A 21,853-nucleotide genomic window follows, 5' to 3' on the forward strand; every position below is an offset into this window, starting at 1 on the left:
TCAAATAAATAAATAAATAAAATCTTTAAAAATAAATAAATAAAAAGCTTAAACCTGACCAGTGGCTCTCAAGTACAGTTTATCAGCCGCAGGGTGCAAAACAGGCCCGCACAAATGAGAGGAGACGGGGCTGCGGGTGAGCTTTTCTGGGAAAGGCCGATGGAGGGGACCCATTTCCCCATGCGGTCTGCGAGACTCAGCAGATAAGCTCCCTGAGCCAAAGGAACTGCGAGCTCCCCTCCCCGCCCAGCCCCTGCCGCGACGTCCCCCAGGGTCCGCCGCCCTGCGCCTCGAATTTGGCCACACTGAACCAAGCTCCCGTACTACCGTCCCAGAGAGCGTGAGGGACGCGCGCGGGGACACCGGGCAGCCCTCCGGCCGCAGGCGCCGGGGCAGCGGCCGCGCGCAGGGAACGCGCAGCCGCGGGGCCCCCGGGCAAGGCTGCGCAGGTGCCCCGGCGCGCGGCCGGGCTGAGCGCTGGCGGCGGAGGACGAAAGGTCGCGGTCGCGCGGGGCGGGAGCGGGGGGCAGCTGCGCTTGGCCGCGGCCGGTTACTTCCCCCCGCCGGCAGCCCACCCGCGAAACAGGAAGTGCTAACTTCACCAAATACAGAGAAACGAGGTAAAAAATGTCACGAAATCTTCCCACACAGAAGGGCTCCTTCTCGTTAGGGGCCACCTTATGCCTAGAGGATAAACTTTCTAGTCCACTCTCCCTAAGTTAAAAAAAAGCACGAGTCGCTTTGAAGCTGCCAGCTAAATACCCCATTTCCGAAGGGGCAGCCGCGCTGCGCCTGAGGTGAGGCGCTTGGCACGCGGGCGGTAAGGTCTAGCCCGGGGCCGTGGGGGCCGGCGCCCCGGGGCGCATCCCTGCTCGGAGGTTCCCTGCGAGCGCCTTTGCTCCCCAGGAGAGTAATGAGAAGAGAAGGGAGCAGCCGCCCGGGCCGCGCGGCCCTGTTCCAGGCCCCCGGCAGTGTGAGTCACTGAGCTTCGCGGGTCAGAGGCGCCCAGAGGCAAAGCTGTCTCGTTCGGATTCCCCTCGCGGGGCAGCGGCCGGCTGCCGGGACCCGGCGGGGGGAGGGGCGGGGCTCGCCGAAGCCCGGGACCGCGGAGCGGCGGCCGAGGGGCTCGCGGGGCGGGGGAGGGGGAGGGGAGAGCGCGGCGGGCGGCCCGCGCCTCAAGGCGCACACTCGGCGCCGGGGGGCGCCCTTCCCCGCTCGCGCCGCTCGGCTCCCGTGCGCCGGGGTTCCGCCCCCGCCTCCGCCTGCACTCTCAGAGAGCCGCCGGACACGCCCGCAGACACGCCAGCCCGCGCGGCGACGCGAGCGTCCTCCTCCTGTGCGCGGCCAGCGAGCGCTCTGCCGGCCCGCACGTGCGCCGCGGCCGGCGGCTGGAGCCCGCGGCCGGAGGGAGAGCGCGCGGAGCGCGAGCGGCTGGGAGGCGGGGCCGTCTGCCCGAGCCGCGCCGAGCCTCCGGACAATGGGGCCCCGGCGGCTGCTGCTGGTCGCCGCGGGACTCAGTCTGTGCGGCCCCCTGCTGTCGGCCCGCGCCCGAGGCCGCAAGCCCGGTGAGAGCTGCCCCGGTATTCCCTCCCGGCCCGCTGTCGGCCCCGCAGCCGAGGCCCCCGCGGGACTGGGGCGGGCGGGAGAAGGGACCGCAAGGGTACAGGCTGCGCCTCCTCCTCGACGGGGGGTGGGGGTGGGGGGTGCTCCTGGCCTCACCCTCTGCCTCAGGTTCCTCCAGAACCCAAGCAGGTATTTGAGCTGAGATCCAGAGTCTCCCCCAGTCAAATCCAAGCGGGGATTAGGACCCCTGCTCCTTTGGGCTTGGTTTCGAAGGGTGCAGCCTTCCTGAGAAGTGGTGTTGGATGGGGAGGAGGAGGAAGGGGTCACGTTTTCCTGCGGAAGCCTGAGGCGCCTGGCCCCTCGTTGCATTTGTTGCAGTGTGACCTGTTTCTCCCAGGACCACCCCACAAAGAACTGGTCTCACGTTGCTCCACCAGTCAGCGTTCTGGCCCTTGCAATATAAAGTGGAGAAGGGCTCCCGTTGGAGTTTTGTTTTGTTGGAAAATTGGGTTTTTTGCACATTTTACAGAGGTGGCCACGGCGAGGGAGGCGGTGGTGGTGGCGGGCGGGAGGTTTTGTTACCCAGAACCCAGTCTTCCAAGCTGAGTTAAGGAAAGAGATTCCTCCCCAGAACCCGGCTCCCTTAGACACTCTGGGATTTCAGTATTTCTCTTTCTGGCCTGCTGCAAGGAGGAGGTTGCCGCACCTAGAATACAATTCCCACCCGTAGTGTATTTGTAAGTATCTGGCTACTTGGCCAAATAAATGTATTTTCCAAACTTTCCCCCCATAAAAGCAGGACAGAGAAGTTGTTTTTAACTGGTAAAGACACTAGTTAGAAACTGAGGGGGAAAAAAAAGTTTCAATTTCTTTATAGCGATAGTGCTTTATAAGCTTTTAGCCCGTTTTCTTTTCCCCACGTAGAAACAGATTCTAGCTGGTTTTCTTATCGGGGACAGATTGTGTCCTTTACATTGTTTTCACACTGGACCTAGTGTAGATGCATCAAGAATAAGAGGTGACGAAGACAGTGTTTGCTCTCCATCTTTGCTCTGGGTGAGTTTGTCGGGGGCGTTTTGGGAAAACTCCAAGCTCCAGATAGGGGCCCAGTTTTGCCCCAGCTCCCAGGGCTGCTGTGGGTAACATTCACATTGTCTCCTGGGGTGTTTGAGGAAACATAGAGAACTCCTGAAAACTGTATGGTGTTATGTGACTTTGTACTTTTATTTTGGGCCAAGCTCTTGAGAATACAAAGTGTTGTTTGAGATTTGGATGGTGAGGTCGGGAGTAAGTTTATACAAGCCTGATCCCCTGTAGTCACCTTCCTCACAGCGGCCCCCAGGAAGATCTTGGTGCAGGTTAGGGAGTGAAGTTTAGGCTGCTGTTTGTGCTCTGCTTTCATCCTTGTGAACGGAGAAGGTGCATGCTGAGATGGACAAGGCAGTGTAGACAGTAACTGAGCAGACATTGGCTAATTTACCTACACTGGATTCTGGAACCACTTTGGGAGGGAAAGAAGAAAGGAGGATGAGAGAGGAAGTGCTGAGTGTCCTCGTCTGTGTCAAACCCTGGCCTGGGAGGCATTTGCCCCTCGGATGATCTGATTTCACCCTCTCAGAGACACTGTTAAGGCAGGTGTTTATCCCTCATTGGCATCCTGAAACGAAGGCTCAGAGACAATATACCAAAATTCCAGATGGAGGAGGGCGCCCTGCATGCAGGAAGTTAAGTGGGGCCTTGTCTTCAGAGATTTAAATCACTAATAAAATCAACTAAAAATAGGTCTGCTTTTTTTTTTAATCACCGTTCACAGGCAGTTCTAAAGAGTATCTGTCATAACAAGCTGTATGTGCTGGGCGGAACTGTAAGACCCCAGGCGTGGGAAGACCCTCCAGGCTGCCCTGCCCACCAGTTTGAGCTTTCCTGAAGCTCTCGGGACTTTTTTGTCCCCACTCATTTTGGCATTTGCTGCACCGTCACTATGTGGGTATCTCATCTCCCCGGCCAAGATTATAAACTTCCATTTATCCCCAGAAGTCTAGAACCAGTGTCCTGGTCCACTCAGCAACAGCAAATGGCTGTTGAGAAATTCTTAAGTTCAATTAACCAGTTTCCTTTCCTTTGTCCAGACAGTGTAAGTGAGATGACTCATCTTCATCAAAGAGCGCCAGCATCCACGAGGTGACGTTTGTAAATTTTTTAAGGATCTGATGGCTGAAAGGGTCCAAGAATCGCTGACGATGACAGTGGCACAGGGGATTGGGTGGGAGATGCCCCGTGCTGCCCGGCCGCCCACCAGCCCGAGCCCCATTCCTTAGCATAGAGCGAGGTGCCCCTCTATCCACCCTCCTCTGTTACATAACCTGTTAGATTACCTGTACTCCACCCAGCCCTACCTTCCAGTTCCTCCTCCAAGGAGCTATGCTTTCTGTGACATCTGTCCCCCTGCCACTCCCTCTGGCCAAAATGCCCTCCCTTACACCCCACATGTTCATATTTAATTAAAAACAGCCACTCTATATCAAGCACCTACTACAGCAGCATCCTGCTTAGGTACTTTGCATATACTATCTTGTTTATTCCTCACAACAATCCTTTGAGTAGATGATGTCATCCCCATATCACAGGTAGGTAAATAGGCCCAAAATGGTTACGTCACAGGTCTGGCAAGAAGTAGAACTGGCCTGTTTTTCCGAAGCGCAGGCTTTCTCTATCCACCCCTATAGAGAGGAAGCCGTCCAGATGCCCAGCAGTAGAGAAGAGTAACTCTCCTGTGCTCCCCAGGACCCCTAGAGGACCAAGTCTGCACCCCGTTGGTGTGTAGCCCTGGCCTAGCACAGGGAGGTGTTTAGTGAACATTTGTGCTTGGGTCGTGGTCTCCTGCTGTTTACTTTTGCAAACACATGATAAGGCAGGCTATAAATAGATCCCTACTCATGAATATGCTAATTAATTGGCTGTTACCGAGAGACTGTGGTCCTAAGCCTAAACAAAAGACACAAACAGGACAATGATTCTGCCCTAAGGGGACCAGAAACCTCTATAAAGCCTGAAAGCCAAATTTCTTAGGAAATAGCAAGAAGTAAATTTCTACTCTAATATCTATCTAAATTAATTTCTTCCTTCTCTCTCTCTCCCTTACTCATTCATTGTTTTCATTCCCTAGTGCCTTCGACTTTACTTTTATAGGACATATTCCCCCCTAAATTAGTCCAGTCTTCCTTTGTATGAGAGAATATTTTGGAGGCATGGGTTAATTAGCCCTTTCTCAGGAATACTCTCAGGTCCTCTCTGCTGTCCTCTTCCTCCCCCTCCATCTTTCTAATTCAGCACTTCTCGGCCCTTTATGCCTAAATGGATCAGCATTCTGTGAACCCTAACTTGCACTTTCTCAGCAGCTCTGCATTTGCTCCTTTTCCAAAACGCTTCTGGCCAGTCTTTGTCCCCGTGCCCTTTCTACCCCTTCCCCTCCCTCAGCCAGTTCATCTTTATCTTTGTCACCATCACACACCAGAACTCAGCTGAACCTTGAGCTGGGTGGAGTTCCACAGGGACAATGGAGTCCCCACAACCCTGGGCTTCTAATCATCCCCCCTCCTCCACTTAGACACACATCCCTCTTTTCCGTCGGAACTCCTTTCTTTCCTGGATTTTTAAATCGAGGCAAAATTTACATACTATTAAATTAACCATTTTAAAGTATACCATCTTTAGTGGTATTTGGTGCACTTACAATGTTGTGTAATCACCACCTCTGTCTAGTTCCAGAATATTTTCATCACCCCAAAACAAGCCCTGTATCCCTTAAGCACTTAACCCCCATTCTCCCTGCCGCCAGTCTCTGGCAACCACAGATTTGCTTTTTATTTCTATGTGAGTTTACCTCTTCTCTGCATTTCCTATAAATGGCAGCAAACAGTATGTGGCCTTTTGGGTCTGGAGGACTCCCCTTTCACTAGTTTTCATGAGTGTGTGGGTGCCCCCTTTGCTATGAATACTTAGAAAAACACCCTGGGAGAGTCATTAGGAACCACGGCCCTGGTTTTGTTTTTTTTTAACTATGATGCTGGTATTGGGGGCTCCACAGTTTCAACATTCAGAATTTTCTGTTTATTTCCCTATTTTGAGGTTTCTTTCATTCTGCCTTTTGCCATCTCTTGCTTATGACTGGAACTGTCAGAGCAAATAGCTCTCTCTGAAGGCTGAGATTGTTTTTTCTGGGTATGAGCTTCCACTTCGTTCAAATACTCTCTCCCACACTGACCTTGTGATGGTACTTGCAGAAACCCACTGAAGTTACAGCCTCCTTCTCCATCCCAAGACATCCAATGAAGTTTTGTCACATAAAAGGCCATCGCATCCTTTATGCATTCTTCATGTAGGTTGAAAATAATCTGCCCTTTGAAATAACAGGAATAACCAGTAATTTTCATGTGCAAATTTATTTAACTTTAAGAAAGGACATTATATCATCAATATTTCAAGTCCGTGATGAATTAGAAATCAGGTATTATAGTATTGTAGAATAGTGTTTTCCCGTATTTTCTTTTTTTGCTAGCCAACAGACAGAACTGTGAGGAATATACTTTACATTGTGACACAGTAGTTGTGTGTGTCTGCAGTAAATATGTATGGGTAATTGTTGTGTATACGTAGATTTGAAACAAAAGTTCTACCAAACCGTACTCACCTTTATCGCGTACTATGCATTCCAATATTTTCTACACTATTCTATTTTTTTAAAAGATTTTATTTACTGATTTATTTGACAGAGAGAGACAGCAAGAGAGGGAACACAGCAGAGGGAGTGGGAAAGGGAGAAGCAGGCTTCCCGCTGAGCAGGGAGCTGGATGTGGGGCTCGATCCCAGGACCCTGGGATCACGACCTGAGCCGAAGGCAGACGCTTAACGACTGAATCACCCAGGCACCCCTACACTATTCTGTTTTTTTTAAATGCTTGTTAAATCCTGTAAATTGATGTCATAAGCACTATGAAGTCTCCATGGTCTTTTAAAACCTACTGTAGAGGCACAGTAAATCATCCCAGGGTTAACTCAGTTGATGGCCTTACTAGCTTTACGAGAGGAGTTTGCTTTTCAGGAAGTGCCGTTTATGACAGTTTCTATCACAGCCTAGAATCTACTTCGTTTGAGTTCAGGTTTACAAACTGCAGTGGGACTTGGGCGGGGTTAGAAACAGAGACAGCTTGGTACTGGGAGGAACTGCTGATTATTAACATCCTTTACAGTGAATTAGTTTTCGTTTTACCTTGTTGTTTTAAGAGCAACATTCCCAGGACACGGAGCTCAGGGCCTGTAACTTTTGGTGCAAAACAGGCCTGGAAGAATGGGAAAAGCCAGGGAATCAGAATGGTTCCCAGAGAGGCCTGCTACGGCCCTAACACCACCCATCAGGCCCTGGCCTCCAGGAGGCTCCAGGCCGGGGCCCCACATGCTTCTCTTCTGTCATCCTTGTGCCTGTTCTACCTGAGTGTGCTGACATTTAAATTTTCTGGTTGTCTTTATCTTACGTTCCCCTGTCCCCTGTCGCCCCTCTCCCAGTTAGGCTTGCTCTCCTATGCTTCCAGCCGAGTCCCGGCTCCAGGATGTGGGCTAGGAGGGGAAGCGGCCTCTGATGCTGGCCGCCTTTTCTTAACCCTGCAGTCAGTGTTTACCTTATTCTACCTTTAGTTCTGGTTTTTCCATAGCAGAGATTTTTGTTCACTTACTGCTTTTGCTTCTGCCCCATCTTGAACGCTGTTTTAAAAATTTATTTTTCTGTTTTGTCCTTGAATGGCCACAGCTGATGTGTCTGTGAGCGCTGGGTTGTTAGCATGTGATTGGTGTGTAGCCAAGGGCCGCAGGACTCCTGAATTCCCAAGCAATAGCTGTGGGCATCGTCAACTTAAGTTACATAATCATATGGTCGTGTACTGCCTGCTATAGTTACGAGGGTAGACAGATTCATTTATTTGGTGAAAAGGTTAGAGGAAAATAAGTGTAGTATTTCAGGAGTAGGTCATATATCTCAAGTCTTTTATTTATTTATTTTTAAAGATTTTATTTATTTATTTATTTTGAGAGAGAGAATGAGCAAGGGGGAGGCATAGAGGGAGCCTGACCCAAGGCTTGATCCCAGGATCCGGGATCATGACCTGAGCCGAAGGCAGACATTTAACGGACTGAGCCACCCAGGCGCCCCCAATCTCAACTCTTTTAAAGAGACAGGGTCATGAGGTGTGGTTCAAAGGGTATGAGCTTTGGAGCCAGAAGATCAAGATTCAAATCCTGGCCCCTCCACTTACTAATTCTGTCTTTGGATTAGTTACTTAGCCTATCTGTGCCTCTGCATGTTGGCCATAATACAAGGATTATAATGCTTATTTTGTAGAAATGTTAGAGTTACATGAGGTAAGATATGAAGTACCTAGCACATAGTAGGTATTCAACAAATGTTAAGTGTTTTTCATAACAATTCCTCCATATTCCAGAAAGGCCTTTGAGGAGTTGGTATAACGTGAATTTATTAAATGTAAAACTGTGTTCCTGAGGGCGCCTGGGTGGCTCAGTCGGTTAAGCGTCCGACTCCTGATTTCAGCTCAGGTCATGGTCTCAGGGTCCAGCGATCAAGCCTTGCATCTGGCTCTGCGCTGACCCTGGAGCTGCTTGAGATTTTCTCTCTCCCCCTCAGCTCCTCCCCCTGCTCGTGCATGTTCTCTCTCTCTCTCTCTCTCTCAAAAAACAAAACCCCAACTTTTCATGCAAACATTCAAGAACTTTTATTCCATCAAGACTGAGACAAAAGCAAAAGAAAAGCAAAAACCTTTGTCCTTAGTTTCTAGTAGCAAGTAAATCTGCATATAATATTTGGGGGTTTTTTTTTACCTTTAATTATGAAAATTTTCAAATATACTCAAAAATAAACTGTATAATTACTCCCCATATCTTGTTTTATCTACACCTCACTTTTCTTCTCCCCCAACTGGGAGAAAAAAAAGCAAATCCCAGACATATATGTCATTTCGTCTGTAAATACATTGATACATATCCTCAGAGATAAGAACTTTCTTTTTTTTTTTTTTTTAAAGATTTTATTTATTTATTTGACAGAGAGAGACACAGCGAGAGCAGGAACACAAGCAGGGGGAGTGGGAGAGGGAGAAGCAGGCTTCCCGCAGAGCAGGGAGCCTGATGTGGGACTCGATCCCAGGACCCTGGGATCATGACCTGAGCTGAAGGCAGTCGCTTAACCAACTGAGCCACCCAGGCGCCCAAGAACTCTTTCTTCTTAAAGATTTTATTTATTCATTGGAGAGAGAGCATGAGTAGGGTGAGGAGCGGAGGGAGAGAGACAGGCAGACTTCCCATTCAGCAGGGAGCCCCACTCAGGGCTCCACCCCAGGACCCTGAGATCATGACCCGAGTGGAAGTCCAACACCTAACCAACTGGGCCACCCAGGCACCCCAAGAACTCTTTTTTTATTTTTTATTATTTTTTTAAGAATTTATTTGAGAGAGAGAAAGAGTGCACAGAAGTGGGGGGCTGGGGGGGGCAGAGGGAGAGGGAGAAGCAGGCTCCCTGCTCAGCAGGGCTCAATCCCAGTACCCCAAGATCATGACCTGAGCCGAAAGCAGACACTTAACTGATTGAGCCACCCAGGTGACCCTCTTTTTTAAATATATAACCATAATACCATTGTATCACCTAAAAATATGACTGTCGATTTCTTAACATTTTGCACTGTTGAGTCAGCAGCATTCAGATTTCGCTGATTGTCTCATAAATGCCTTTTTACAGTTGTTTTATTCGAATCAGGATCAAACAAGGCCAACCACTGCATTTGGTTGGTGTGTCTCTTAACTCTCTTTTAATCTGTAACTGTTTCCCATCTCCTCCTTTCTCGTGGCTGTGTATTTTTCAAAGAAACTGGGTCATTTGTTGTAGAGACTCCCCTGCACCCTGGATCCAGCCAGCTGCGTCATGTAGGGATGTTCAGTAGGGCACGTAGCATGCCCATCTGTCCTTGGCGTTTTCTGTCACGTGGTAGGTACAGCGGGAGGCCTGTTCAGATTCGGGTTTGGTTTTTTGCAAGACCGCATCAGCAGTGGTGCTGTGTGTACTTCCTGATGCATCTCAGGACTCTGTTTTCGTGCTCTTAAGATTGATTACTCAGGGGATTCAGGCGTTATCCACTTGCTCCAGCTGTTATGAAATTCCCCATCAACCTTTCACCCAGTGGTTTTAGTGACCACTGGTGATCAGACTCAGTCCATTAGTTCACCAAGAGCTTCCAAATGATGCTTTCCTAAATCTGTCATTGTCTCTGAGTTTAGGAGCTGGAATTATTTTACAAAGAAGAACTTTCTGTCACTGACTGTTTTGCTTCCCTGAAATATCATTTATGTAGAAAAGACAGGATAAGTGCTTGAATCTTGCTTTTATTTACCAGGTTTCATACAGGGCCCCCTAATTTCCTCCAAAGGTGACCAAAAATGATGCATCATTTTCCTTCGAGTATCATGATGAACTCATGGATCTTAACATATATGACATGTTTCAAATGTTTTAGTCCACTTTTGTCCTTATTCTTTTGGTGATCAGTGTCACACCTTGGCCAGTGGGCCCCCTTTCAGATTGACTCCAGAGTCTTTCTGACCTGACCCTAATATTCTTTAAAGATGTTCAAGGCTCATTTTGTACATTTCCTACCCCGGATCTAAAAACAGCCATTTCTTTCAGGTACACTGGTTCTTTGCATTAAAAAATGGTGTGCAGGGGGCGCCTGGGTGGCTCAGTCATTAAGCCTCTGCCTTCGGTTCAGGTCATGATCCCAGGGTCCTGGGATTGAGCCCCGCATCTGGCTCCCTGCTCAGTGGGAAGTCTGCTTCTCCCCCTCCCGCTCCCCCTGCTTGTGTTCCCTCTCTTGCTGTGTGTGTCTCTCTCTCTGTCAAATAAATAAATAAAATCTTAAAAAAAAGAAAATGGTGTGCATAGGCTTTTGAGGCAGTGGAGTATTACAGTAATACTGCTATTTTCCACTTGATGGAATTAATATGTTTCTATTAATTTTCCATCATTCTCTTCTTTATTTCTCTTTAGCCTGTAGCGTTGATCCCCTAGTGGAGAAGTGCAGGGTACAGCTATTCTGCGCCATGTGGGAATGTGGGCAAGGTCCTGGCACTTCTGCTTTGTTAATTTGTGAACCCTGTAGGGCAGAGCTCTGAGTCAGAACCAAGGCCGGTGCTTCGGGGGAGGCTGGCATAGTATAAATCCCAAGATCACATGGGACCTTGATAATGCATCTTGTCACCGCTCTGCTTCCCAGCCAGAGCTCATCAAAGATAGAGGAAGCCTTGCCTGACTTTCTAATTTTTAAAACTCTCCAGAGTTAGAGAGTCCATATTGAAGCATTTAGCAGTGTGCTACATTGAATCACAAAACTACTCTAGAGCCATTTAAGAGAAACCTAAATTGAGTAAAAATTAGCAAGAAGCATGAGAACTGATTTTAGGACCTGAGCTGCTTTTTTGTGTGTGTGAAATCATAGCTTAACAACAAAACCGCAGATGAATTACAAGAGCTTTTGGCACACTGACAGGCATTTTCTCCTTGACCTCTGAGCTGTGCCAGGACGGGAGGAAAAGGGAGATACGCAAACTCAAATTGCAGCCTAAGGTGCTTGAGCTAGTTGGATGTGTCTAGTTACTTGGAATTGGTTTTGTTTATTTCCTTGATGCTGGTATATACTTAAATTAAAAAAATTTTTTTGCTGACATTTTTTAATTCCACAAAAGCCAAAATATCAAACCTATAAGAACAAGAAAAGGTGGGGTGCCTGGGTGGCTCAGTCGTTAGGCGTCTGCCTTCTGCTCAGGTCATGAACCCAGAGTCCTGGGATCGAGCCCCACATCGGGCTCCCTGCTCTACAGGGAGCCTGCTTCTCCCTCTCCCACTCCCCCTGCTTGTGTTCCCTCTCTCGCTGTGCCTCTCTCTGTCAAATAAATAAATAAAATCTTTTTTAAACAAAAAAAGAACAAGAAAAGGTGACACCTTAGGTGATGATATTTAATCAAGGGATTATGCATTCCTCCTGGGTTCCAGCCTGTAAAAATTTCATGTTTCAGTGGGTATAATGTTTCTGTTACAAACACCGTACTGCCTAAAAAGGCCTAGCCAGGGAAGCCATTTTTAAAATCTTTTTTTTTTTTTTTAAGATTTTATTTATTTGACAGAGAGAGACAGGCAGAGAGGGAACACAAGCAGGGGGAGTGGGAGAGGGAGAAGCAGGCTTTCCGTGGAGCAGAGAGCCCGATGCGGGGCTCGATCCCAGGACCCTGGGACCATGACCTGAGCCGAAGGCAGACGCTTAACGACTGAGCCACCCAGGCGCCCCGGGAAGACGTTTTTTAAAACAAATACTTAATGCCAAAGTACTAAATACAGAGTAAAATCCAGTGACAGTTTTATTTTCGGACAAAGTGATAGAATCTAAGAGGCTTAGTTATGAGTGTCCAGTAGTTTTCAAATTACAGCGTTCCTCTAGGTAATGCCTGGATTCATACCTGTCTGTGCACGCCTGTGTGTGTACTTTTACCCTTCCCTGCATGACAGAAGTCCTTAATCTATCTAGCCAGGTTCCCAAAGTGCAGAGAAAAGTTGTGTTATCTTCAGGTTCTTCTGGGTCAGCATTTTTAAGGACACTTACCTTTGTGGTATTAAAATGCTAGAACCGGGGTGCCTGAGTGGCTCAGTTGGTTAAGCATCTGCCTTCGGCTCAGGTCACGATCCAGGGTCCTGGGATCGAGTCCTGCGTCGGGCTCCCTGCTCAGTGAGGAGCCTGCTTCTCCTTTTCCCTCTGCCTCTCCCCCTGCTCATGGTCTCTCTTGCTCACTCTCTCAAATAAATAAATAAAATCTGTTTAAAAAATGAAATAAAATAAAATGTCAGAACCCATTCATTCTTTCCTGAGTAAGTTAGATGCATCACAAAGGGAAGAAAGGGATACTTCTGGAAAAGGCTGTGAATTTAAACTTTGATAGACATCTTTGAATCTGGGGCTAGCTACTCTTCAGCCTGTTCGTGTTCCTCGTCATCCTGAAAAACTAAATATTGCTGAGTAGGAGGAAAGAGACGCATAGATTCCATTTTAATTTAAAATAAATGAGAGTACGGGCGCCTGGGTGACTCAGTCAGTTAAGCATCTGCCTTCGTTCGGCTCAGGTCATGATCTCAAGGTCCTGGGATCGAGCCCCGCATTGGGCTCCCTGCTCCGCGGGAAGCCTGCTTCTCCCCCTGCTTGTGTTCCCTCTCTGGCTGTGTCTCTCTCTGTCAAATAAATAAATAAATTCTTTAAAAAAAATAAAATAAATGAGAGTAAGCGAATAATTGAGTCTAAAAGCAAGTTGCACTGAAGTGATAAGGATAAGATTAATTTATTACATTGATTAGTTTGTATAGTTTACAAAGTAAGCTCAAAAGGGATACACCTGGCTGCCAGATTTGTAGGTCAGACAGGTATTGGAATCCCACTTTAAAGATTCTGAAACTGCGTTCAGAGGGGTTAAGTGACTCCTGGCAGCAATATTAAAATGCAAATCTGTGATTAAAAGCCAATTTAAGGGGGTGCCTGGGTGGCTTAGTCGTTAAGCATCTGCCTTTGGCTCGGGTCATGATCCCAGGGTCCTGGGATCGAGCCCCACGTCAGGCTCCCTGCTCTGCGGGAAGCCTGCTTCTCCCTCTCCCGCTCCCCCTGCTTGTATTCCCTCTCTCACTGTCTCTCTGCTTGTCAAATAGATAAATAAATAAAATCTTTAAAAAAAAAAAAAAAGCCAATTTAAGGAGCACCTACCATGTACAGGGCGCTGGAGATTCAGAGATTCATAGGAATGGTTTCTTGTTTCTTACCCTTGAGGAACAATATAGACTATCTATTTTCTCAGAAGCTCATTACTGGAGACATTTGACCTTCCCTGTGACAGATGTCCTGCCAAGCCACCCCTTCACCCTCAGGAGCCCAGTTATGACCTTTCTGAGAGAGCCATACCTCCACCTTTCACCACCAGGCACCCTGTTCTATTCTACTCTCCTTATTTTGGAAATAGATGCCACCTTATTGTATTTTACTTTCTAGTTCTACGATTTCCATTGGTCGGTTTCTTTGCTGATAGTTTCTATTTTTTTTTCATCCATTTCAACAAGGTATTTCCCTTTACTTCATTGCAACACATTCTTCAAAATCCTTATCTGCTAAATCCAACATCTGGGTCTTCTTGGGATTGGTTTCCACTGATTATCTTTTTTTCTTGAGACTGGGTCACATTTTTCTGTTTCTTTTTGTATCAAATGATTTGGGATTGCACCCTGGCCATACTGTAAAGACTTAAGATTTTGTTTTATTTCTCCAAAGGATTTTGGTGTTTTTGTTTAGCAGGCAATTAATTTGGTTGGACTCAAAGTGCAAACTCTCCATCTTGAGCAAAAAATATCACTTCAGTTCTTCTATCTTTAGCAGAGCTACTTCACATCGTCCCTTACATGTGCATCGTTCCAGAGTCAACCAAAGCCTGTGGCAAATTCACGTTAGAATTTAGGGCTGGCTCCCTTCTCTGACTTTTCCTCCCTGGGATTGTCTTCTCACTTTCCAGTGACTATGGTTGCCCTGAACTCTGTCCTCTGGTTCTTCAGGCCGGAAACTGTGGGTTTTCTATCTGAGTTTTAGCCATCCTTTGTGGCATTGATTCTAGCCTTCTCTTGAGCTTACCATGAAAGTCAAGAAAACAAAGTCACCGGGCACCTTCCTTTCCTTTAAGAATCATTTCTCCTCACCCCAGTACCACCTTGGGAACCTAAATGCCTTCAGGTCATTGATTCGGGGGGAGGAAGGAGGTCAAGGGTTTTTAATTTTCATCTCAGGGATGGTTGGGTCTGGTGTCCTTACAGAGCCATTCCAGAACGAGAACTATCTCTTGTATTGCATTATGCCTCTCTGTGTAAGCTTTTGTTTGCACAAAGGATTCACCACTGAAAATTAAGACCAAAAGTTTGAAAATCCACTGTACTTACCCAGTTTCTAGCCAGATTTTAAATCCTCTAACATCACTTCTGAGTGACCTGCACATCCAGTGTTTGTTGCGGCACCCCCAGTGATGGAGGCTTCGCCCCTCTTCCTCTGTGCTTTCTCTCCCTGGTCCTCAGCTTCCCAGGGCCCACCAAAGCTCTTCGTCCAACTCTCCTCAATGACAAAACTTGAGCAAAAGCTCCTCAGCAGGAAAAGCTGGTTGAATTACAGCAGCTAAGTGTTGCCTTTCTCTGATGAACATTTTAAGTGGATGCTTTTGGTGGAAGAGGGTGATGAAAGGAGGAAGTTTGCAACTGAGCCTTTATTTTGACTTCTGGTTGACACTCAGGAAAGCCTGACTGGCCTGGCATCAGCCTAAAACACCTGCTCCTCCACAAGCCTGCTCAGGAAGGAGACAGGAAGATGACTGAGAGGGTGTGCACCTGGTGGTTATGTTAAAAGATAACCCGAGGGACTGTTGTTTGGGTCCAAATATGGTGAAAGATTTGGAACATCCTACAGTATAAACAAACTAAAGATAGTAGAGGAAAACTACTGTCACATAGACAATGGCCATGGAAATGGAAGCCCTCCGTCCTACTCCGAATTTGCCTCTAGCTCTGTAACTTAAGAAGTCCCCTCACCTTTCTGTGTAGATGTTTCCATTGGGAACCACGGGTTTCCAGGGGTGTCTGCAAACTCAATGGAGGAAATAAAGGCCTATGGAGGAAAGCCAAGTCATAGAGCCTGGGAGGGATTTGTTTATAGAGACCATGGCCAGAATGGAAAAGAAGTCACTGATTTTTTCCTTTATGTCAGCCACTCAGCCTTTTCTGATGTCTTCAGGGTACATCTCTGAAAGTGTATCATTTGCTTCTGTCCTTCTAAGGAGCAGAGTTTTAAGTGTTTGCTTATGCCAACAAAAAATGCTGTACAGTATTTTGAGTGAGCTAATTCCCTGATAAGGTCTGTAATCCATTTGTACATTACTTGCTCTTTCCCACCCACTCTTCTAGTAAGAGCACTAAAAATAAAATGTATTCTTTTTGTCTTTTTGACTTTTTAATTTTTTATTTTTTTTTAAGAGTCAAAAGCAACCAATGCTACTGTGGATCCCCGGTCATTTTTTCTCAAGAATACCAATGATATATTTGAACCATTCCCACTGGAGGACAATGAGGAGAGAAACGGGAGTGAATTCCCTGAAGACAGACTAAGCTCCATCAATATAAGCCATCCTCTTCAAAAACGGCCCCCTGGGTCTATCACGGAAGATGCCTCAGGATATCTGACCAGTGCCTGGCTGACGCTTTTTGTCCCCTCTGTCTACACTGGCGTGTTTGTAGTAAGCCTTCCTCTGAATGTCATGGCCATCCTTGTGTTCATCTTGAAGATGAAGATCAAGAAGCCCGCTGTGGTGTACATGCTGCATCTGGCCACAGCGGATGTGCTCTTCGTGTCGGTGCTCCCGTTCAAGATCAGCTATTACTTTTCCGGCAGTGATTGGAAATTTGGTTCTGAAATGTGTCGCTTTGTCACCGCGGCCTTTTACTGTAACATGTACGCCTCCATCATGCTCATGACAGTCATAAGCATTGACCGGTTTTTGGCCGTGGTATACCCCATCCAGTCCCTCTCCTGGCGTACTCTGGGGAGGGCTTCCTTCACTTGTCTGGCCATCTGGGCTATGGCCATCGCGGGGGTGGTGCCTCTCCTCCTCAAGGAGCAAACCACCCAGGTGTCGGGGCTCAACATCACCACCTGCCATGACGTGCTCAATGAAACCCTGCTCGAAGGCTATTATGCCTATTACTTCTCAGCCTTCTCTGCTGTCTTCTTCTTTGTGCCCCTGATCGTTTCCACCATCTGTTATGTGTCTATCATTCGATGCCTTAGCTCCTCCGCAGTAGCCAACCGGAGCAAGAAGTCCCGGGCTTTGTTCTTGTCGCTTGCTGTTTTCTGCATCTTCATCATCTGCTTTGGGCCCACAAATGTCCTCCTGATTCTGCATTACTCATTCCTTTCTCAAGAGTCCACGACAGAGGCCGCCTACTTTGCCTACCTCCTCTGTGTCTGTGTCAGCAGCATAAGCTGTTGCATTGATCCCTTGATTTACTATTATGCTTCTTCTGAGTGCCAGAGGTACCTCTACAGCATCTTATGCTGCAAAGAAAGTTCTGATCCCAGCAGCTACAACAGCAGCGGTCATTTGATGGCAAGTAAAATGGATACCTGCTCTAGTAACCTGAATAACAGCATATACAAAAAGCTCTTAACTTAGGACACGGGACTGCTGGTGAGATAAAAGGAAGAGGTTAAAAAAGTGAATAGCCTGAGGATTCTATTAGTCCCTGCCAAAAAGGTATTTACGATCAAAAACGACAAGTCTATGATTTGCATGTCTCTTTCTTACGAGAGCCATTGATCATATCTATTTGTTAGTTACAGGAAAAGATAACAAGAATAGAAAACAGTATCATTCCAAGAGAGTATCGCCAATGCTACAATAATAACTGAATGTCATTTTTTGATACTTAGGTGACTTACTGTATCTATGTGTGTGTGTGTGTGTGTAGGTGTGTATACACATACTTGTATCATTTGCAGTGCAGTATAGAATAGGCACTTTGGAACCCTCCCTTTTTTTCCACCAGAGATTAAGGAAAGAAACGTTTAGGTTGGTGGAGTTTAGCCCTGAACATCTGAAGATGTTCATCATTTGGGAGGGATTCTGTGGTTTGGACTTATATAGCTTTTGCAAATAAGTGTATTTTGAAATTGTTCAACAGCAATGTTTAAGTTATTAAGGGATAAGACTTAGTACTATCTGTGTGTAGAAGAAGTTCTACTGTTTTTCATTTTAAACATACCAAGGTTTGAATTCTTTAAATTATGAAAACAGATGATATGGGTAGCATTTTTGATGTTTTACACTCTGTGTCTGTAAACCAAGAATGAGCGTAGGTCCCACGAATGACCTTAGGTTGGCTTTCAAAGTAACCTGCCCTCGATGGAGGACTCCAAACAACAGATACAAAACAGGGCCGTTTCAGACATGGACTGGCCAGAAACCCTCCAGCTGAGCCTCCCGGAGGTCAGGACTGGGACCACCACAGTTGCTCTCTCCTCCTGAGGTTCCCTCAAGGGGTGGGTGTGAACTACCTTGTTTATTAGAAATTGGCAAAGTAGGTTGTGCTATCCCAGGAGATATAAAAGACTTCTCTGCCCATTTTAAGAATAGAGAAAGAAGGCCCACTCACTTCCAACAATTATCCCCCAAGGAGCATTCTGGAATGGGGACACTCACGGAGCAAACATGAACACACATTTTGTGCTCTGGTCACAAGGATGGGTGCTGGGCATACAGAGTTGACTAAGACTGAAACCTGCCTTCAAGGAAAACAAAGTAGACCAATACAGAGTGTGGCATGTGTATAATAAATAAATATGTCCTTCTATAAGAAGTTTTTTTAGCCAGATGTCACTGTGCAAGTTTCATACAAGCAAGGATTGTCAGTGAAGAACATAGAACGTTTGTGTTACTGCTTCCTCTGGTTATAACTTGAGATGAAAACATAACACAATACAGGAAGCATATTTTAAAAACAAGTCCTCCAGTCTATATTGATTGGACATGATTTATTTACAAATGGTTTCAATAAATTAAATCTTTTTTTTAAATCAGATTTTTAAAAAAAGAATCCATTATGCTGGTTTGATGAGAAATAACAGAAGAAAATGAAACGGACTTTGAAATCTAGGAAAATGATTCTGTATTTTCCATTCACTTTTTTTAAGAGTTAATGAGATGATTTTAAAAGCAATTTTTAACCCCCGGATTAGTATCAAGTACAGAAAATCCTCATGGATTTCACAAAATAATTTGAAAACTAGGTTGAAAGGTATATTTTTTTCTTATGAAGCAATGTTGGCCTTTTACACAAACGAAAAAAGTGAAAAGTTGCAAGGCAAATGCTTAACCTATTTAAAAGAGCAAACTATTTCCAAATGCCATAGAATAATGTACATCAAATAACATAATGTAAGTATAAGCTAGCATTGATTTTATTTTTTTTAGCATTGATTTTATTAACTTAGTTACTGTATTTTATCCAACTCAGTGGAGATTTACTTCTTTATTCAATCTGAAATATTAAAATACCTCTGACTTAATATGACTATCATTACTATATTATTAGTCTGTACTTATGTGATTGTTTTTATGTTCTCTCTTTTTTAAAAATGTGTGTAACCTGGGCGCCTGGGTGGCTCAGTCATTAAGTGTCTGCCTTCAGCTCAGGTCATGATCCCAGGGTCATGGGATTGAGCCCCACATCAGGCTCCCTGCTCAGTGGGAAGCCTGCTTCTCCCTCTCCTACTCCCCCTGCTAGTGTTCCCTCTCTCACTGTGTCTCTCTCTGTCAAATAAATAAATAAAATCTTAAAAAAAATAAAAATAAATAAATAAAAAATGTATGTAACCTATATTAATAAAGATGGAAGTTTGCTTGGTATCTGTTTGGAATAAATAAATAAATAGACTGTCTTTCAGAGCCACTGGAGGAAGGCCAGGTCTTAGGGTTTAGCTGAAGAGTGTTTGATGAAGAGGCAATGTGCAGACACTGACAGGGTCGAGGGAACCACCAGGGGATGGTGAAGCACCCCACGGGCTAGCAATTAGGGAAGCCATTACCACCCCAGGCCCAAAGGGGTGGAGGAAGGAATACCTCCTCTCCTGCAACCCTCTAACCTCCCGCTGGTGTCTCCTGGTCTTGCTCCCAAACTCAGAGGTCAAGGGAACCTGGGTTGGCTTAGTCCATAAAGGTCTGCATCTTGGGACATGTAGAATGGATCTGGAAGAAGAACAAAGGGATTGGGTGATGAGCTTTCTGTGTCTCTTTGTTTAATCCCCTCTTAAGAAAACTAGAGGTTGTGTCATTGAGAATATGTTCAGATTCCTGGATTGTAGGCATCATGAACAGTCTGCAGTTCTTTGCTTGGGAAGAGAGAAAACAAATTACATGTCAGAGCCAAGAGCCTATGATGAAAGCCCAAGGAGGACTGTCCTTTGAGGGACAGCCCTTTGTCGTCCAGTGCTCCCTGGGGCAGGGAGGAGGAGAGCAAATTAAAAGTAAAATAATAAGTACCTCTGAGATTTGAAAATCAGTAAGAAATATCCTAATATATTTCCAGATTCATAGTCAACAGAAAAACTGTTTTCAGTTGAAGAAGAATTCTGTGAACACAGAGTATTTTTAAGTTAATACACAAGCTTAAGTTTCTGAGGCCTGGACACTCAGAAGGTGTTTCAGGATTGGGTATATTAAAGGATGCCCAGCTTGTGGCCGCCAGAAATAGGATCTCTGCCCTAATCAGAAAGTGACCTTTCGACTCTTCTATTGTTATTTTTCAAAATATGTTTGAAGTTAAAAAATAAACCACACTTGGGGCACCTGGGTGGCTCAGTTGTTAAGCGTCTGCCTTCAGCTCAGGTCATCATCCCAGAGTCCTGGGATGGAGCCCCATGTCGAGCTCCCTGCTCAGCAGGAAACCTGCTTCTCCCTCTCCCACTCCCCCCTCTTGTGTTCCTGCTCTCGCTATCTCTGTCTCTGTCAAATAAATAAAATCTTTAAAAAATAAACCACACTTGGGCGCCTGGGTGGCTCAGTTGGTTAAGCGACTGCCTTCGGCTCAGGTCGTGATCCTGGAGTCCCGGGATCAAGTCCCGCATCGGGCTCCCTGCTCGGCAGGGAGCCTGCTTCTCCTTCTGACCCTCCCCCCTCTCATGTGCTCTCTCATTCTCTCTCTCAAATAAATAAATAAAATCTTTAAAAAATAATAAAAAAAAAAAATAAACCACACTTGAGGGGCACCTGGGTGGCTCAGTCAGTTAAGCGGCTGCTTTCGGCTCAGGTCATGATCCCAGGGTCCTGGGATCGAGCCCCATGTCGGGCTCCCTGCTCAGCGGGGAGTCTGCTTCTCCCTCTACCCCTCCCTCCTGCTTGTGTTCCCTCTCAAATAAATAAAATCTTTAAAACACACACACACTTGAATTTCCTTAACACAAAAATGCTTGTTTTTCTGACCAAGTCAAAAATAGAATTTTTAAGAAAATAGAATATTTGGTTGTTGATAAATGTTGAAATTTTTAGGTTATACTTGTAAATGTAAGAAATTAAGAAAAGTGTGGGCATATCTTTCAGGGATATCTTTGAGCTCTGAGATCAAGTGGAAAAAGTTAAGCGGTGTTTATGACCAAGCTTTTTAAGTGTGTGAGGCCTGGACCCTTCACTAGAAGCTTATCTTCGCCCAGGTGTCATAGTAAAAATTAAGGGGGAAAACAGTCACCAACAGTAATTTCCTGGCAGAATTGGCATCACTGTGTGGCTATTCCTTTCAAAACTACTAGACCAGATGTGTGTATGGAGAGTGAGCACAGGATAAATCTAATTGTGTTTCATGAAGGAAGTGTGGTTGAGCAAGCTGCAGTCTGAACAGAGAAGAAATGTTCCAATGCAGTGATTCTGAGTCCTTGAGACCATTGTGGGAGATGTATGAGGTCAAAACTATCTTAAAACACTGACGTGTTATTTGCCTTTTCTTGGTCTGATTCTCTCACGACCAGATAGTAGAGTTTTCCAGTGGCTGCATGACATGTGATATTGCAACAGACTGAATGCCGGAGATAGGAAAATCTGTCTTCTCTCAAAGCCAGCCATTACAGAAATTTGCAAAAATAGAAAACAGTGCAACTCTCCTCAAGAAATCATTGTTTTGGGAAGAAAAATTTTTTTGTGAAAAAATAAGGTATTTATGTTAACATGTCATGGATTTATTGTTACTTTTAAGTGAAAGAGATATTTTCAAAAGTTCTCCATTTTAATGTCTAACATGGTAAATGGTGGATATAATCAGTGTGGTTTGCTGTGATCTCCAGAGAAAGAAAAAGGCCCCTGTACAGAGCCTTCAAAAATTTCCATAGTGTAAATACCCTTCTCGGCTGCCAATTTCAAGCTTTCAATGGTTCGACATTGGGCTTGAAAAATTCCTGAATATCGAATTCTGATACAAGCTGACTCCAACACACCACTGGATATAACTTACATAAAGGAAAAATCTTTAGGGTCCTCTGTAATTTTTAAGTGTATTAAGGTCTCCTCAGTCGAAAAAGTTTGACAAACCTGCTCTTATGTAAGATTTCCCAACTTTATTGCCTTCAAGAAGACATAGAAA

General features: G+C 45.7%; 1 protein-coding gene across 5 annotated transcripts; it reads left to right on the forward strand.

Annotated features, from left to right (window-relative positions):
- The first annotated feature begins 486 nt into the window (after positions 1 to 486).
- On the forward strand, positions 487 to 19,134 carry F2R (coagulation factor II thrombin receptor). 5 transcript variants are annotated; one of them, XM_064596259.1, is made up of 3 exons: positions 1,282 to 1,565; positions 3,693 to 3,744; positions 15,707 to 19,134. In XM_064596259.1, exon 3 carries the CDS (start codon positions 15,988 to 15,990, stop codon positions 16,900 to 16,902), a length of 915 nt encoding a protein of 304 aa, XP_064452329.1. In that variant the 5' UTR covers positions 1,282 to 1,565; positions 3,693 to 3,744; positions 15,707 to 15,987; the 3' UTR covers positions 16,903 to 19,134. The 5 variants fall into 5 exon arrangements, with proteins under 5 accessions (XP_064452328.1, XP_064452330.1, XP_064452329.1 ...); XM_064596258.1 differs by lacking the exons at positions 1,282 to 1,565; positions 3,693 to 3,744 and adding an exon at positions 487 to 620; XM_064596260.1 differs by lacking the exons at positions 1,282 to 1,565; positions 3,693 to 3,744 and adding an exon at positions 949 to 973.
- Positions 19,135 to 21,853: the final 2,719 nt, after the last annotated feature.

Source organism: Mirounga angustirostris, unplaced genomic scaffold, assembly GCF_029215605.1.
Source record: "Mirounga angustirostris isolate CCGP_5_RB_7025 unplaced genomic scaffold, mMirAng1.0.hap1 SCAF_7, whole genome shotgun sequence".
Classification (NCBI taxonomy): Eukaryota; Metazoa; Chordata; class Mammalia; order Carnivora; family Phocidae; genus Mirounga; species Mirounga angustirostris.